The 18,828-nt window shown below is 37.8% G+C and overlaps 1 protein-coding gene across 1 annotated transcript in view; it reads left to right on the top strand.

Moving 5' to 3' along the window:
• The first annotated feature begins 2,680 nt into the window (after positions 1–2,680).
• Positions 2,681–18,828, top strand: part of LOC134866921 (polycystin-1-like protein 2) — a 45,252-nt gene continuing 29,104 nt past the window's right edge. Inside the window, 20 exon segments of the mRNA XM_063887135.1 lie at positions 2,681–3,064; positions 4,753–4,911; positions 4,992–5,171; positions 7,011–7,124; positions 8,482–8,629; positions 10,126–10,355; positions 10,497–10,687; positions 11,156–11,372; positions 12,389–12,519; positions 12,628–12,790; positions 13,058–13,253; positions 13,846–13,978; positions 14,091–14,238; positions 14,395–14,913; positions 15,031–15,173; positions 15,250–15,435; positions 16,152–16,289; positions 16,490–16,636; positions 16,947–17,071; positions 17,567–17,687. Coding sequence (XP_063743205.1) covers positions 2,746–3,064; positions 4,753–4,911; positions 4,992–5,171; positions 7,011–7,124; positions 8,482–8,629; positions 10,126–10,355; positions 10,497–10,687; positions 11,156–11,372; positions 12,389–12,519; positions 12,628–12,790; positions 13,058–13,253; positions 13,846–13,978; positions 14,091–14,238; positions 14,395–14,913; positions 15,031–15,173; positions 15,250–15,435; positions 16,152–16,289; positions 16,490–16,636; positions 16,947–17,071; positions 17,567–17,687 — 3,708 coding nt within the window. The 5' untranslated portion in view covers positions 2,681–2,745.

Here is an 18,828-nt window from a genome sequence, read left to right as displayed (position 1 = left end):
ATTGATGAACTCACCATGGCCAAACCCCAGGTTCAGTATCAAAGTAAGAGTATCCATCCAGCCATCTTCTACTGCTTATCCGAGTCGGGTCGCGCAGTTAGCAGTTCCAGTAGGTTACCAAAGTTCCCTTTCCCTGGCCACATCAACCAGCTCTGACTGGGGGATTCCAAGGCGCTCCCAGGCCTGCGTAGAGATATAATCCCTCCTCCTGGTCCAGGGTCTTCCCCTGGGTCTCCTCCCAGCTGGACGTCCCTAGACCTGACCACAGCTGGCTTGTCTCAACACGAAGGATCAGCGGTTCTAACTGACATTTTCGAGTATTCCTTATTACTGTCACTCATATCTGAAGTAGGCTCCAAAGGCTGTTTGGTATGGCGTTGTTGATTAAAACATGAATACGCCTGATTTATGGTAAAGGTTACTTATCTTACTAGTGCATATCAGGATATTCAAATTTAAGTATCCCCATGTATTTAAGGTGTTTTTTGTCATGAAATGTCAAATTGTTAAACCAGGAGTACTGTTGCTCACTCTTCTAACCGTGTGTGTTCTTAACTTGTTAAATGGACCAAGTTACAATGATTTACAGATTGGTCTTCCTTCGTTATTGTATATAACATTATTGTTTGAACTGTGTCTACAAACAGTATACTGTCGTAAAAAAAAGACATCAGAGCACAGAACAGCTTGTGCAATCAATACAAGTTATTTCATAATGAATGCTTTGAGAAAAGACCTGCTCTGTCTTTATTCAGATAATATAATAAAAACATAATATAATGCAAACATACAATAAAAACAACACGCACTAAATGTAGATTAGCCAGAATTTCCATAGAGACTTTGATATAGTTGTAATTCTGTAGAGCCCATCACTGAGGAACACCAGTTATCATGTTCAGATAACAAGGCCACCCTCTTTTGTTATCCTTAGAGACTGAACAGCCTTTTACCAAACCAAGTGATTGCAGGTGGTCCGTGGTTGCTGCTACGCCCAGTCTGATGTAAATGTCTTATTTTATCTGACATGATACTGGATCACTATTAACAAGGCTGCTGGTATAGGGCTTCAGTCTTCAATATACAGTATACAGTATGTAGAATAAAAAGCCATTAACCAAAGGAAGACATATGTTTTCATACTTTAATATCTACTGTAGAGATGGACTGAGATTTTTTTTTAGCATGTCAAGCAAGATGTATTGATGGACAAAACACAACTTGAAACAGCTAAGAAACATATCTAATACCACAAGTTGAAGTCATTTTATTTATTTCATTTACTCCAATCCCGGAGCAACCCATTCTTACTTCTAGTCCATAAAGTCTTGAAGTAAAAAAAACAATGATTCTTAGTTGCAGGTGATTATACACCAATAAAAACATAGCTATGAATATTATTTTTCGAAAATCTGCCGATAAATTCCATTAAAATTGTACACATGGTCTTTTTAACAGTTAAGTGTCAAAATGTCGAATCATTGAAAGTGAAGATATCCGATTATGATTCATACAGATTATATTTTGGGATTTTGGCCTAGTTTATTGCAGATAATACACTTTGTGATTCTTACAAAACAAGACTTATTCCCTTCTTGTTGTAGATAACATTTGGAATCGCCAAGCAACAACACATTGTATCTTGCCATTTGGTTGAATTAAGACCTGCAGTGCAATTGATGCTGATGCTTAAAGTGCACAGCACTACCACAAGCTATGTTTACACTGGACAAAGAGAGTATTGTGATGTTTGTCTTGCGGAACATATCTTGCGAATATGATTGTCATCACAATTGCATCACAGAGAGCAGATGCTTTGCTTATTTGGCAGTAGTGTTTTGCAAAGAACCTAGAAACCAATTGTATCCTCTGTGTGTGTGTGTGTGTGTGTGTGTGTGTGTGTGTGTGTGTGTGTGTGTGTGTGTGTGTGTGTGTGTGTGTGTGTGTGTGTGTGTGTGTGTGTGTGTGTTCCTGGTATCAATGTGTGTGTGTGTTCCTGGTATCAATATAAACAACCCCCTTTTACTTTAATGTAGCAATGTAATTGTTTTAAAAATACTAATTGTTGCCAATTTTAAACCTTATATGGCATTTTTATTTTATATTTTAATGAGAATAATTATGAGGATTTATTGGCTTTTAGCTGTATTTGAAATGCACTTGGTTGTCAAACAGCATACAATATAATACCAGAATAATGGGTGTTATTAAATCTTTAATCTGATAAGTGCAGCCATAGTTTGTCGTCCTTTTTCTTTGTCGACATAATTGAGCATCTTCAGGATTAGGTGTCAGTGTGACTCCATTTCTTAACCAGCACTTGTCACGACAAAAACATTCCCAATTAGTCATGAGATATCTATTTTGACATCATAAATCCATTAATCCTTTGCTACATGAATTTTTTATAAACCCATGACCTCAGGCAACCATTGCGTCTGGTTAAACCTACAGTATTATCTAATGTTTCCTTTGTTACAGTTCTGTGTACATAGGTAATGCATCCATTGGTTTTCAAACGAGTGATGGCCTAGGTAAACAATGTTCCAGTGAACCTAGAACAAAGTGGTTACAAGGCTCATGTCAGACCCATTGAAAAGGAGGATAAGGCCAGGTCTGAGCGTATATAAGAACATTAGATGAAAGCCTGAAACAGTGTTACTTTTTCCTCTGCTGTAAAAGCACTGAGAGGTTCATAAAGGTGATGTGAGACAAACTTTCCTTTTTGAAGACACAACAGAAAGAATGCGTTGGACAATAGTGCACCTATTGTGCCTGATGACACTCAGCTGTATGTCTTGCTCTGAGGATAAGACACCATTTACTGTTTCCTGTCCAGACTACCAGAGGGCCTTTGGAGGCTCCTGCTATGAATTTGTGGATCTCCAGCATACATTTTTCAGTGCGCAGGCTTGGTGTGAGCAGCGAGGGGGACATCTTGGATTTATCCCAGATGAAGAAACGCAATACTTTCTTCAAAGACTTTTGAACCCCAAGAAGGATGTGTGGCTTGGAGTGGCCGCCTCACTCCCTACAAACCTGCAATATTCTCCAACTGCTGAAGGTAAGAAGGCCAACATTTGGAAGAAAAGAAAATACTAAACGATAAATAATAAACTGTGATAGTCTGAACTCATGCAGATGCCCATATGTTTCTTTTTATTCACCTTACAAAGATGAATCAACTCTAATTTAAGAATCATGACAAAGTCAATGACAGACATATGATCTCTCATTGTTAAGGGTTTTTCACTCACATACTTGATTTCATTCATCAAATGCTGTTCAGTTCAACTTTGGTGATTGTTGATGGTCAATAGTCTAGTAATCAGTAGTAAATTGACTGCAAATGCGTCCAATTTATTCCATTGCTGGATTTTCTGAGTGTTGTGCTCAATGAATACAGCCTTTGACTGGTGCAAAAGCATTTTCTTCACCCTGAGGGGATTAAGAAATGACTTCAGATATTATTTCAAGAAATACACAAAATATATATATTTCAAGGTTTAAAAGAAAAGGCTTGTAACCTTCCAATGTTTCTTTCAGTCTGTTAGTCTCTAAGAGGTGGTTGCTTAGTGCATATAGTGTCCCATATAGTGTCCCATGAATCACGCGCAAAATATGGAACATTTCCCCGTTCTCAAACTGTATGAGTAAAACATTGTTTTAACATGTTTTGCTTTTTGTCGAACCAATACAGTTAAGAGCAGGCTGTACTATACAGTGTCAGGGTGTCTGTGTTAGCACTGGAACTGTTTAGCGTTAAAGAATATACATAGTAATGAATATATATATATATATATGGAGTAATGTATAGAGCTATATTCATGATTATTGTTTCCATTTGCATTTAACTCCAGCATGGAAAACACGAGACGATAATCAGGTTTAGACTTTTATTGCACATACAAATTGTAGTAAAAACTGTTAATTAAGAAAGTATACAGAAACACTGTTAATATCATGTTGGATATAAACCTTGAATAAAACAGCTAAGGACCTCCAAGTTAGAAATATTATGGGAAAGAAGAATGTTGTTTGGCGGACTATCAGGGAAGATTTGGGACATTGTTGGAAACTTTTAGGGGAACATTTCAAACACATAGCAACGTGTTCTGGCAGAAAGGCGCTGGCAGGGTGTTTGACATATGGTTTCTACAACTATATTTTGACAATGTATCACCAGTTTTAGAAGAGGGACTAGCTTTGCCCCCTTGCCTTTTATCTATCCATATGATCTACTTTATATTTGTGTGACAGTTTGTTTTTTTTCACCATGAAAACCATCCTGAGGATGTTTGCTCTCACTCTGGATGAATTAACTTGTCACCACTCAGTCTGACAGCTGTAGAGCGGGACAAAGATTAACGTGCAGCAATAAAAGTCACATACTCTTTGACAGCAACATTCAGTATTCCTTCAAACCGATCAACTCAACCATTTTGGTTTTTGTCATGACAGTTTCTGTCAGACATACACATCCAAAAAGAGGCCTCTCTTCCAATTTCTACAGTGTCGTCACCAGCAATTTTCTAAGAAGTTAGTATAATTTAAACTTGAAGTGCTGGGAGCAATGTGCTTTTTTGTATCAATCAAAAAAGGGACCCAACATAGAATTTTATCTCTCAGTCCTTGCATAATCTTCCTAAAACGTCTGCAGAACTTTGAATAAGATTTACAGGAATGTTTCCTTACAGTACCTACGCACATACTGAATACAGTATATTCTCAACAGTTATTCTTTATCTTCAGGTGCTCTCTCTTGGCTGGATGGCTCACATATCAACTATTCAAACTGGGTTAGAAACCCACAGCCAAGAGCAGGTTGTGGACACATTCTAAGAGATTCCGGCTTCCAATGGCAGGCCACAGCAGACTGCAACAAAAAACTGCCTTTTATCTGCCAGTTCGGTATGTATACTGAGTCACACCTAACAGCATACTGAATAACTCTATGACTAACTACCAATTTGCTTTTGTATTCCTTCTAGACTCTGGGAGATCCATTGTGTGTGGGGGTCGTAACACCACTCTGCAGTGTGGTTCTGGTCAAGTCTTAATCATAGATGGCAGTTTCTATGGTCGTAGGAACGTTCATTACTGTCGATCCCCGCTAACAATATCCACAAAAAATCAGTGTAGCTGGGTGGATGTTGCAGAATCAATAAAAGGTAAAACATGGTCAAATCGTTTTATTCTATAAAATAAACAAATGAAGTGCATCCATATAATTTTGTGACGATAATTGATTTTATACTATTATGTGTTATACAATTACCAAATCAAAAGCTGTAAAAGGATCACCACAAAAACCACTCTCTGCTTGATAATAGTTCCTGTCATGTGTCTGTTGAACTCAATAGGAAAAAAATCTGAATAGGAAAACAAACACTCAAGCCTCATGAAAGGGTTCTGCATGGATGGAAACTGTAATGACATTCAATACACTTTTGATGGAAGCATTATAATAAAGCACATATTGTCTCAATACAAACCATTATTTGCCAAGAACGTTTGCCCATCAGGACTTTTATGTACGAAAAACCAAACAATAAAAGCTTAACGGCCTTAGAGTTACATAGATGATACCCATCCATTTTAGACTAAACATTCACTCAGGCATTTAATTGATGGAAAAAGCAGAATTTCTATTCATTCATTTTCCAAACTCACTCATCTTGTTCAGGAGCACTGGAGCCTTTCCCAGTATGTAATAGGTAAGAGGCAATGTATTAACGTTTCGAGTCTATTGCCTCACAAACACATAGAATCCCAAAGTCACATTTTCAAATTCACCTCACTTTCAATGTCCTTGAACAAGCAATGAATAATGGAGGTTTCAAATCAAACACTTTGGGTGGACAGGTGCAACACAAACACAATGTTGTGCAACTTAAATTCAGTTTCTGTTCAGGAAAGTAAGTGAAGCAACAAATCGTACAAACAGAACATTTGTTCAATAATCCTATTCCAGATCTTTAAATGGTGCTTGCATGGTGCCCTTCAAATAAGTTAGCAAACTATAATCAGTTATATATAGCTTTTTTAATTAGTACAGCAAATACACCATAGAAACACATACATGTCCTTATCACTTCCTTAGTCATGTTCCTTTTATGTGAACAAGAACTCCTACAACTACAGGACATTCAGAAAGGGATTTACAGAAATGGTGACTCCAGATCAACGTCTTTATCTGCACACCCACCCAGATCCTGTCCCCAGCTCACAACCTTCAGCGCTATCAATGCCTTTCATCTTGAACCTTTAATGTCTGGTTTTTGAAGGTTTGTTCATTGATTCCTGAAAGGCTATGTTATCTTTACATTACATTCTATATAGATAACATTTCATAAAGATTCAATATCCGTGACAAAAACCGATCCGGTCACAATGTTTTTTGGAAACACTTTTTCGCTGGCAGGAGGCAAAGCTAAATCAGGAACAACTCTTCCCTTCGTGGAAACAGTTTGTTCTTGACCGCTACAGGCTTTAACAGAAAGTCCCCTGAGCCCCACTGGAATATATCAATGTTCATTGCATAGTCTATTTTACACTTAGTACTGTGCACCTTTGCAAATTCATTAAGCACATTTTTACTACTACTACTACTACTACTACTAAAAATTGCAACACTTTTGCACTAACTAAGTTTCTTACTAACATTTTAACCAATAACACAGACAAAATGACTTGTACATGAAAACCTAATTTATAAAAAAGCTGATTCTGATTCTGATGCAAGGTTTACCTGACAACACTGCTCGTATCATTTCTGCCACTTATGGATCGAACATCAGCTGTACTTGCGCTCTTGACAGGAAACCTTCAGATGTTGAGATCTAAGATTGAACACTGAGGGAACATGCAGGGGATAGAAAACAAAGGAGACACATTTTGTTTCTCACTAAAACTGTTGAATGTTAAGTAGGAATTCGGAAAACTTTTCATAACGTCATCATCACTGCATATACTATGGTAGGTGATAATGTTCTTTATATGTCCCCCAGCTCGCTGCAATAACCGTGAGGTCTGCCAGCTAATTGCTAATGTTGTGGACCTCTTTGGTGAACCCTGTCCTCAGATGGGGAGTTACCTGTCTGTTGATTACCACTGCAAAGATGGTAGGTCTTTCGTAATCCTAGTTTTGGTTTATCCATTTCCTGTTTTATTCTAAAAAGTTTTCTCGCCCTGTGTTATGCTTGATTTTACCTGTAACTTAGTTTTCTGCGTTTTGTGATTGTCAGCTCCGCTCTGATTCTTTCCACCAGGGTGTAATCACACTGCTCCCCTAGTGTTTTACCTACCCTATCCAGCCGTGTCTTTTTTTTTCTATGTACAGAGAGGCAGCTCTGAAATTGACAGGCTTTGAAGCCAACGAAAGGGCCTGGGCAATAATTTCCTCAACAGGATGCATAAAGATTGATATTTATGATATTTGGATGGATAGTTATAAATACTTCCATTGCAGCATGCTAGCCTTCAGCCTGCCACTCACACATTAGTCCTTGGGTTGTTGTAAGTCTACAGCTCTCCTATCTGGATCCAGTCCCAGCCCATGTTCATGCTACACCTCAAGTCTGGTGTAACAGATATGCACCATCTATCTGAAAAATAAAGAAACATGAGCTGTCGAAGATCCACATGGATAGCTGCTTTAGATTTTCGTTTTTTGGGAGGGTGAACATTGCCACTCAACTGGATGAGGGATACAGGCTAGCTGTTCGTCGCTACAATGATGAGGTGAGCACGAACTGTCACATCCTCAACCGGCTTGTCCAGTGTGTGAAATACTGCGGGGTGTTTGAGCTAGCTAGCAAAGATGAAACTGAGGGCTCCACCAACCCTGGCATTTTTCTCGGACTGGTTGACTTGACACAGTTAGATGAAGATTTTGAAGAGTATCTAAAACACGCTACGGTGTTCAGTCAACAAATACTTAACTTAATATGCTGCCACTGTCTTTATGTTGTTTCTGAACATATATTTTGGCCTGTTAAGCTATTTCACATGTAAATAATTAATATCATAATAAGTAGAATAATTTATTGTGGACCCACACCATTTCTGCTTATAGAGGCTCCTGGATGCAACTTTCTTCCATAGCTTTCCACCTGTAACTTCTGTAGCTAGAGGGGAAATATTTCTGTTGTGTGTTGCTGTCTAGTGGACACAAGAGGGATCTCTGTCTGAGTTAATCATCTAATAACAAATTGATATGGTCTTGCTTAATGTACCTATTGAATGGGTCATCTTAATCCTTTTTTTCTGGTGATGTCCAATACCTGCTTCACAGGTCTAGGCATGCTCTGACTGTGTCTGCCCCTAATGTCCAGTCGGTGTTTTAGCCGACACCTCTCCCAGTTGAGCAGAATCTTTGTTTCTCTGCTGACATAAAGAGGATCTGTGCCTGCTTGTTTGTTCGAAAGCCTTGGTGGTTACAGGTACTTTAATGTATTTTCGCTCATTATCTTTCCATAGGGCTCATGCTGTCAGTGAGTACTGTTGCTGCTGTGTTTGATGAAGTCACCATCCAGGTAAAGTGGCTCTTATATCCACCACAGGAAAAGCTTAGCTGCAAGCTGGGTACTGGAGATGGCCATGTTTTGTATCTGCCTAATTCAGAGAGGTGAGTGGTAACTTTTGTGGGGATGTGTAGGTTTAAAACAAGTACTAATCACACTATGAAAACACATTTATAATAAGTTGGTAAATCTTCCTGATGATGTGACAGTATATTTGAGACAACAGTTAGATAAACAAATAATAGCAGTAGAGATAAACAAAAAGGCATTTATTTCACTGTCAAGCAAAGCCTATCAAAAGACAGTGTTTTGTTGCATTATGGAAATTGTAGGAGCAGTTGATTTTGGAGTTCAAAATAATAAGGGAACAAGTTATATTGTTTTTTTCATATCTGCCTCCCACAGTTCCACCAATTGTATGTTGTACAGAAAAATTCTCTGTTGTTTGAATCAACCCACATTGGTTATTAGCCAACATCAAAACACATAAGCAAAACGCTCTTTAAAGACCTATGAAAGAAACAAAATTGCCATAGGATATTCTACCTCAAAGTTAAAGGTTATATTACACTGCTATAAGTCCAACCTATCCTTCTTGTTTAGATTATTGTATTAACAATGTAGTCCTACTGAGAGGAGTTATAAACAGCAAATTCACAAAAGCATTTGTCAAGATTTATAACATTCAAGTGATAGCTGCTATGGACTAAACCCGATCAGAAATGTATGGAAGCCCTGAAGAGGCAAAATTAGATTATTTTTCTTTCAATGCTGATTTATTTCCATTTTGACCTCAATAGTTTTTTCATAGACTAAAAAACAGGTTACACATTTTTTTTTCTCCATCTTGACAGATACAAGTTTGTTATTGTAATACTTATTTAGGCCAGGGTTTAAAGTGCAAACCTTCTCCATGTTTTTAATATAATTCAAAGCATTTGTGCTTTCCTCTAGGTGAGTTTTAATTTTCCTATACACTGTTAACACAAGGTACAAAGATACAAACGTTTTCAATTGGCAAGGTTTTTCAGACACCACTTTCATATATGGGAAAAAAACTAAGGAACTTGAAACATTTCTCCCCTGTACGTCATAAGCATATGAGATAAAACAATAAGATCACACAGAGAATACTTGACCAGAATGGTTTCTCTCAGCTCAGTCTGAGGGCTGCTTTAACTTAAAACTGCTCAACACCTGGTGATAATGTTACCAGGTCGCTGCATACATGTACTGCTTTTGTTTTTCGATGCAGTTTTGCTGCCTCCATTAAATAGATTTGTTATATTCAACACTTTCTCCTCAGAGGTCTATCGGAAACTTTAGGATTTTTTTTTTTTCAAATCAAATTACAGATCAACCTCTATTCAATGATATAACTAAGCCCACATCTTTGAAACAATCCTGCCACATAATCAGACCAGAGCCGTATTATTCATGATTGAACAAATCTCCTCTTTGAACTGCTACAAAGTGACTCATTTGACCTGTTTGTGTGTGACCAATGCAACTTGAATAATGTATTATTCTCCAGGAATTCACAGAAATATACTGGGCTCACTGTTAACTGTTTTCACGTCTGACTTTTTTGTTTGTTCAGGTTAGAGAGCAGCAAAGTGCACATATACACTTACCCTGGCACATTTGTTGTGGAAGTTGAATGCACCAGCAAGGGCATACACATTACAGCTCAAAGCGTAATTACCATTCAAGAGCCCATCACAATGTTTGGTGTCATAAGGTGCTATGCCGGGAAACAGTCTTTTCACTCCACTAACTGCAAAGCCCTTCACGGGGAGCCATTTCAGATTCAAATGGAGCTAAAAGCAGGTAGGTGCCATAACGACCACTATCTACCATTATTTGTCCTGTTCAAAATTATATCCCTACTTGAAAACATCTGATGATGTTATGTTTATTTTCAAGTACATGTTTGTATGCTTTTCCCTTTTCTCCCTTTTCTTTCTGCAGGTACAAATGTGACCTATAGAATGAAAAGAGATAACGTTTTGTTGTCACGTTCATTTGTGGTCAGAGGAAATGTTCCGGAGAACATCACAGTGTCGCCAGAAATGATTCAGCAGCATGGCCTTGGATGCCATCATCTGACACTTTATGCTTCTAACATGGTCACGTCTTCTGAAGTTTCTATGAACATGCAGGTGAATTCTTATTAATCAAGTAAACATGTCGCCTCTTATCAATTAGACAGTAACACGGAGCATCATCACACTGTTTTTGTTCTGATTGTGATAGTGGAATAAGATCAGAAGTTGACATTCTGATCATCTGATTAAGGAGTTGATTGAAAAGCTGAGGTTGTGCTTTATTAGGAATTAAATGTAACCTTTAATTAAAGAATCATCACCTGATTAGCGGCATATCATTAAACACCACAACTGCTGGAGCATTAGTCTACTCATCATCATCATCATCCTCTGGTATCACTTTCATTTTCGCTATTCGGATAATCATTCTTGCAGATTCAAACACTAGAACAAAGTTTTAACTTTAAAATAATTTGAAATTTAAGAAAAGCTGATATTGCATTCGTTATGCCGCCTAAGGGGCATGTAAAACCATGGCTGAATAAGAAGTTGATGTGTTTTCTAATTCTTTATTTACTGCAGGTGTGTGTGTTGGAGAAAGTAACCGGGCTTCAAGCCTCTGTGTTGACAGACGGTGAGGACTGTTTGGATTCTAAGGATGTAACAGTTGCTGTTACCCTCGAAAAAGGAACACCTGTGCTGCTGCGATTCTATGTGACTGGAAACAACAGATCATACTCTGAGACCAAAGAATTGAATGCGGGCAGGGACATTTTTCACATTGGACCCCCAATTCAAGGTATGGAAGAGGGCACATATGAGGCAAAATACAACTATGATTCAAAGATTTGAAATACTAGCAACAAAATTAAAATGAGTTGATGTTTAATCTACTTCAGCTTTGTATATGTGCAAATGTTATTGATATCAGTTAAAGACGATATCTTATGATCATTTTCAGGTTATTATTAATATGTTGTGCCTCTGTGACATGTTTACATTCTTTAATGTTCAATTCCACTTTTAATCCAATATTGCAGCAAATTTTTTCAACACACTTTTAAGTCTATGTTTTTTTTTGTTTTGAAGATATTTTTGGGGGGCTTTTTGCCTTTAATCGGATAGGACAGTGGAGAGTGACAGGAAAGTGGGAGAGAGAGTCGGGGTGGGATCCGAAAAGGACCAAGGATCGGGAACCGAACCCGGGTCGCTGGCGTATGGTGCAGGTGCCACAGCCAGTTGCGCCACGGCCGGGGCCTAGTCTATATTTTTAGGTTTATATTTAACCCAAATTAAGTTTTACAGTCTTTAAATATGTGGATCTTAAAGGGGCCCTAATGTTCAGTTCATATTTGTATTTTGTGCCTCTACTGTGACATGTTTCCATCCTTTAATGTTCAAAGAGGTGTTTATTTTTCTCATACTGCCTGTGCTGCAGCACGTCTTTTCACCCTCTCTCTGAAACCAGAGCCCAGTCTGCTCTGATTGGTAAGCTGAGCGTCTTTGTTATGATTTGTCAACGGCTTAGAGATGTTCCGCCCCTTAGCATATCATGACAATGTGTTGGTGTGCTAGCCAATAGAAGCGCCAATGTTACATAGTGATGTAACTATGTCAACGTAGTAAACAAAGGAATTCAATCGCGGCGTTTCGTGTTTGAGACAGAAACTCCCTCTGGAGGAAACTACCTTTCAGCCTTTGAAGACCATTTACATGCACAAAAACCTATATAACACACTACAGGAAAGGGAAAAACCAAAGAGTATAATAAGGCCCCTGTAATTATTATAAGCAAAGTCAATGTTTTGTTTACAGGATCTGTACAAGTGAAAATCAGAGCATGGAATGCCTTCTCCTCTATAGAAGTGGAAGTGGACACGTTTGCTTTCTGTGTCCTGGAGTCAGTCATCAAACAACATCGTTATAATGACATCTTGTTGACACCGGTAAACGGTTTTGTTTACCTTCTATGGTAGAAGTGTTTTATATTGAATTAATTCTTAAATCTGATACTGTATTATTCACACATAACGTGTGTTGATTTTCCTTTTCAGCAAAAAAAACATTTAAGAGTTGCCAGGGCTTCAAAAAAAATTGAACTAATTGCAATAGCAACACCACCAGTAGTAATACCTACCACAATCACTCTTTCAACAAGTAAACAATCAGAGGTTGACACCAACAATATAAGATATTGGTGGACATGCACTGAGAAATGTGAGTTTGTTCTACTCTTTTTTAAGTCAAAGATTAGCTATGAAATGTATTGTGAGTTTTGAATGTTTGTTTTGAGATCTTATTTATGTGCCGGTTGAGTGTACTGAACTTCAATTACCAGATAACAAAATGTTTAAACATTATTGTAACTTTTCTGGACAAAGTCATTCATTACAAAATATATACCTACACCTTTATCAGTCTTTTTAATATCAGCATGACAATTGTATTTGCAGTAGTGTAATCACTTTCTTTGTTGATTCACAGCGAATCCCTGTGGATGCGATGGAGAATTTGAGGGGCTGGAATACACAATTCAAGGAGACTGCCTACCAGCCCCTTTTCAATATTATAAGTATTATTTCAAGGACACAGATAAAGGAAAGCAAAATAAAGATGCGAAAAAGGGTGAATCCATATGCATCACCTTTACCCTTCCGCTGAACGAGCCATCTTGGCTGAGGTACTTGAAACTGATCTGCTCTGATCACTAAGAGTATTGTACCTGAACTCTCATGTGATTTTGAAACCATGTCTCCTTAAAATATAAATATGCCAAAAAGGTGTAAAAAAAGCACGACAATTTTACCTATTATTGGAACAAATGCAACTGCTTTGTATGGAAGTCAACATACCTCACTGGTTTTAGAGCAAAAGCTGTTTTTTGAAGATAGAAGATCTTTTTCATGGTACACATTTCAACTTGTCATAGTAGGACGAAACCTGATGATTGATAGGATAGTGTGCTGTCAAGGATGACACCCAGTCTCTTAACCTGGGGGGAGGGTGAAACGGAGGAATTATCGATAGTGAGAGAAAAACTGTCGGTTTTGGATAAAGTGGATTTGGTGCCAATGAGGAGAACCTCTGTTTTGCTACTGTTAAATTTAAGGAAGTTTAGGGTGAACTATGTTTGTATTTCATATTTCAGAGAATGTATTAATAGGTTCTTGTTTTATAGTGTACACATATAGTTTCAACAGATAGCAATTTCATTTAGATATAATCCTTCTTGGTATGTGCTAACCAAGTTTTATCTCATTGTTTCAACACAGTTTCACATGTATTCAAGGTTGTAATCCAGTAAGGGAAAACACGGATGCAATCATTAAAATGACTTGCTCAGGAAAAACATGTCCAACGGTTCTCTGGAACATTCAGGCCCCAAGGGAAAAAGGCGATTGGCCAGTGAGTCTGACACATTCATTCTGAATTGTTTCAGAGAATGATCAGATAAATGTCTTACCTAATCTATATTTTGTCATTGACCCAATGAATCTCCATGTTCATTTATTTACAGGAAGAAATTAAAGCCATCGATGACTGCTACAAAGATACATATCCACTTATAGAAACACAGAATGGGAATGTTGAATACACTGTGAACCAAGAGATTCTTGAAAAAGCTAAAAAAAAAAAACGGAATGTCACTGTGGTGATTACCTCTGGTACGTAAGATCGGTCAGTTAGATAAAAGTACTTCACCAGTACTATTTCAATGAAAATGGTGTTAATTTCTTGGTCTTGTTTTTGACAGCTGAACAAACTTTTTTTCCCAAAATAGCACCTATATTTCTAATTGTCCTTTTTCTTATATACTACAGTGGATGTCAATCGCATTTACAAAGAAATCATCATTATTACATCAAGAACACCAGAACGTGATGACCAGAATCCAGACGGCACAACAGCAGGAAATGGAGACGGTGCAACAACCCCTGCTGGTCCCGCCTCTACGTCACCTGTGACCATAAGTCAGAGTTCTAGAGCCCCTAACAACCCTAACAACCCTGCCACTGCTCCCACCATTTCACCTGCCTCTAAATCACCCAGCACTTTGAGTGGCCCTACTATCACCCCTGTCAACCCTATCTCACCCATCTCATCTACCACCCCTTACACCAATGGTCCTGCCACAAAATTACCTGGCACAGTTGGTGACAACACCGCCACACCTACCACTGCAAACCCCAGTGATACATCTCCACCAACCACCTACAACACCGATAACCTTAAGTGTAGCATATCGCCGGAAAGTGGAACTATACTTGATGCTTTCGATATAACTTGCACTACTGAAATTCCTTGTTCTGACTGTCAGTATTGTTTTAAAGCTCAAGACGGTAAGTTATCCAGGTTATAGATCAAGGGGACAAAATAATCTAAGTTTCTGTTGGTACCTATTTTTCTGAAATCTTTCAATTGAAAGAACTGTTTCTTTCATGTTTTAAAATTGTTAGGTAAGCACCTTCTATGCAGTAATAACAATGAAGTGAAGTCGGTCTTTCTTCCACTTGGAAACAGCAGTTACAACTACACCCTGATTATCAAAGCGACTGCAATAAATAGCAGCTATGAAGCTAACACCACTATAACTGCAGAGGTTTGTCAAATATCGTAATGAGAGAAGAAATATCTTCCTTGACGTTGCAATACCAAATATGTTTTTTCATCCCCAGGTGCTGGATTTTACAGAAGATGACAGCTCTTCAGTAGATGGTCTCAATGCTGCAGTGGATAATGCTATGGCACTGCTTAAGAAACAAGGTCTTCTATCAGGAGAATATGTTGGGCAGATATTTAGTTCTGTGTCTAAGAAACTGAACAGTCAATCTGATGAAGCGAATCAAGCTGATAGGAAAAAGGTAATTGCACTCTCAGATTACAACACATCAAAGAAGAGAGAAATGTTTAGCTGGATATAAGAAACTGCTTCCAAATAGTATTTAAAAATAGGGACAAATTAACTCAAGGTTTTATGTTATAGTCTTCTATGTGACTAAATGACTATTGTATTTGCAAATACTGGTTTTAGCTTGAGATCAAAAAAGGCGAAATTGTGCTTATAAGAAACCAATGCGATTTATTTATGGGTCATGTTGAGTGTTTTTAGCTAGTTAGCTAATATTAGCCTCTGAAGCCCAGACTAACGATCTGTGTGCAGTCAGCAGTCTTATTATATTTTAAATGCAGAACAATTGACCGGAAACCTATACTGGAACTGAGCTGAACAATGTGAAAACCATAGCAATCAAATTGACATGCACTGAACCCCAATGCTACATTTCATAATAAAAACGTTCAGCTAAACTAATGTAATTACCAATAAATTACATTTTCAATCTTCTTACCCAACAGTTTTGTAAAGGCATAACATTTGAGGTTCAGTGTTTTAGCAGTCCATCACTGTGGCATAAACCCTGTTCATGCCTTAGTTCAGTAGTTATTGACCTAAAAGAAAGCATCAGAGGCAGTGTGCCCTGATATTGGAAACTCTGTCTTCTTCATTTGGTTTAAATGTATCATACTACCACATTAAATACCAAAGTAAATCACAGAACATTGCTTTTGTCTGTTGAAGCTTCGCGAAAAGATGATGGCCATAATAACTGATACAGTAAAAGAAGTTCCGATCCAAACTCCGGAAGGAATTCAGGTGATAGCCAGAGGACTTGCTGCTCTCGTCCAGAGAGGCACTGAACTTAGCTCCTCTGCTCAGGTATTGTCCGGTTAAACCAATGCAAGGTGAATTATAGGAAGGTCGAAATAAATCAGTCCATTGCTGCTTACGCTTAGGTTTACTTTATTGTTTTTATTTCTATTTCAGGGAGAATATTACAAGTGAGATTACAGAAGAAATTGTTACTTCTAGCATAGAAAATTATCTATCTTATAACGGGTTTTGATTTCCACCCTCAGGAGAATGCATCAATATTGCTTGCAGACTTGAGCTCATATCTCTTACACATGGATGTGTACCAAAATGGACAAAATGTGAATGAAATGCAGGCTGCAGCAAGCACCATTGTGGAAGGAGCAAGCAATATCCTAGATTTTCCTTCCAATGTGAGTTGTTTACCTTAAACTGTTGCTTTCGGGATTAACTGTACTAATGCGTGTACTGTATGTGTATCTGGAGTGCACTGAATGCTGTCTCTAAAAGTGAAAACAGACCATATTTCTGCAAAATATTAGTTCGTCTTGGGCTTAAATGCAGTTAGGAACAAGGAGTTAAGGCCAGTGATTCTTCAGTGACTCATCCTGGGATTTATATCTTGTCTAAATTTGCAAAATGTGCAAATTTGCAGATGAGTGTTTTTTTGGTTTTTCAAACTGTCCTTTGTCATAAATTTAAAAAATGTTTCATCCTTTGCAGAAAAATGTCTCTGATGCACTTCTTCTTGCTTTGAGCAATACACAGAGTGCACTGTTAGCATGTATGGATGATAACAAGGGTCCAACTGTCATCCAACAAGCTCATATTGCTTTGTTTGTTTATAGGTAAGTCATTCTAAAATGTTGAGAAGGCACCACGTCAAAAGAAAATTCTGACACTTGAACTTGTTGTTTTTCTTAAATATCTGGTTGATAAGTGCATTTTAGAGGTGCTGATTGACACATATTTACCTTGGGATAGAGCTAGGCTAGCTATTTAACCATACGATGTTTCTTTATGCTAACCTAAGCTCAGCTAAGGCATTTGTGTACATCGCTGTACTGGGAGAATGTTTTTAAAGTTTAGAATAAGGGGTTGTCATCAACAGTTAAACAAATACGTGAGGGATATTGTTTTTAAGTTTAAGTTTCACTTAACTGTAGCTGCTAGTTTTACCATCTGTCGCATTAACCTCAACAACACATATATTATCAGCTAATAACATTAATTTGGGTTCTTCATCAAATATTGACTGTGGGTGCGAGTTCCTCAAAGAAAATTAAAAAAGAAAGCATAACTGACTATTAACAGCATGCTATCTGTCTTATCTTTTCCCTAAGATCGACTATGAGAAGTTTGCACACAGATTCTATACATATTCCCAACAGTTACGGCCCCAGCTTTTCTCTACCCGCGCTTCCCTCCAATATATTGTCTTCAGATGAACCTGTGGGTGTAGGAGTAAGTCAGAAATGATGTGTTTATGCACAGTATGTGTATGTGTGTGTGTGTGTGTGTGTGTGTGTGTGTGTGTGTGTGTGTGTGTGTGTGTGTGTGTGTGTGTGTGTGTGTGTGTGTGTGTGTGTGTGTGTGTGTGTGTGTCTGTGTGTCTGTGTGTGTTAGTGTGTATGTGGGTTGTGTGCTGTTTCTAAAACATTATTTTCAGAGACATCACTTCAAAATGATGCATCTACTCAGAAGTGAGGCGGATACATCCTCTTCTGTATTTTTGTACATAAATTTCAAGATTCAAGAAGCTTTATTTATCCCGAGGGATGCATGTAGTCAGGTCAAGTCTCATATAGTTGTACACATTTGCCTGAAGGGGTTACATCAACTAATTGACTTATTTAATAATACATTATTGCTGCAGAATTTCCTTCTTGTGAATACACCCTGCCTACAGATGTTGAAAATATTCAGTGCTCAGTAAGTATCAGTTTAGCACACACAAGCCGGAGCCAGGACTAAATTCTACATTAGTCTCATGTTTTACCTGTAAGAACCAGGTTTATTAAAAGCTAATTAACTGTGATATTTACACATTCAATTTCAATAGTCAGGAAAGGTAAAATATGTGCTACTACCATGATTCCATATATCAGTGATTAAAACTGATGTTCTTGTATTGCTCTTTTAAATGTGACGCAGCTAAAAAGTGACTCAAATGACAAAATCCGAGGGGGGAATTCGGTTTTGTGATAGTTGCACCATATAAGAATACATAAATAAATATTATATTTAGTAAAAATGTGCAATAAGTGTCCTTGTAGCCACTAGGACACGGCACCTTAGGCACAGCAACAAGGCAGGACATTTTCCACAGCACAGGGACTGTGAAGACTCAGGCTTATGGTGGAAACATGGCGAAGCTCTCGGTGCAATCCTTGTTGCAGCCATTAAATGAAACGTTGTAGAAGTGTTGTTGATGGAAACTTTGTTGATAAAAAGGTTGTTTGAATAGTTCAAAAGCCACTGGTGGACTCATGGTGATATCCAGTGATGGGCAAGTTACTTCCAAAATGTAATACAGTACATATTACCTATTACTGTCTTTTTAAATAATAACTTATATTACATTATTACTGTCTCTGAAATGTAA

This window comes from Eleginops maclovinus, chromosome 7 (assembly GCF_036324505.1).
Source record: "Eleginops maclovinus isolate JMC-PN-2008 ecotype Puerto Natales chromosome 7, JC_Emac_rtc_rv5, whole genome shotgun sequence".
NCBI lineage: Eukaryota > Metazoa > Chordata > Actinopteri > Perciformes > Eleginopidae > Eleginops > Eleginops maclovinus.
This window is presented reverse-complemented; position numbering and strand designations above follow the sequence as displayed.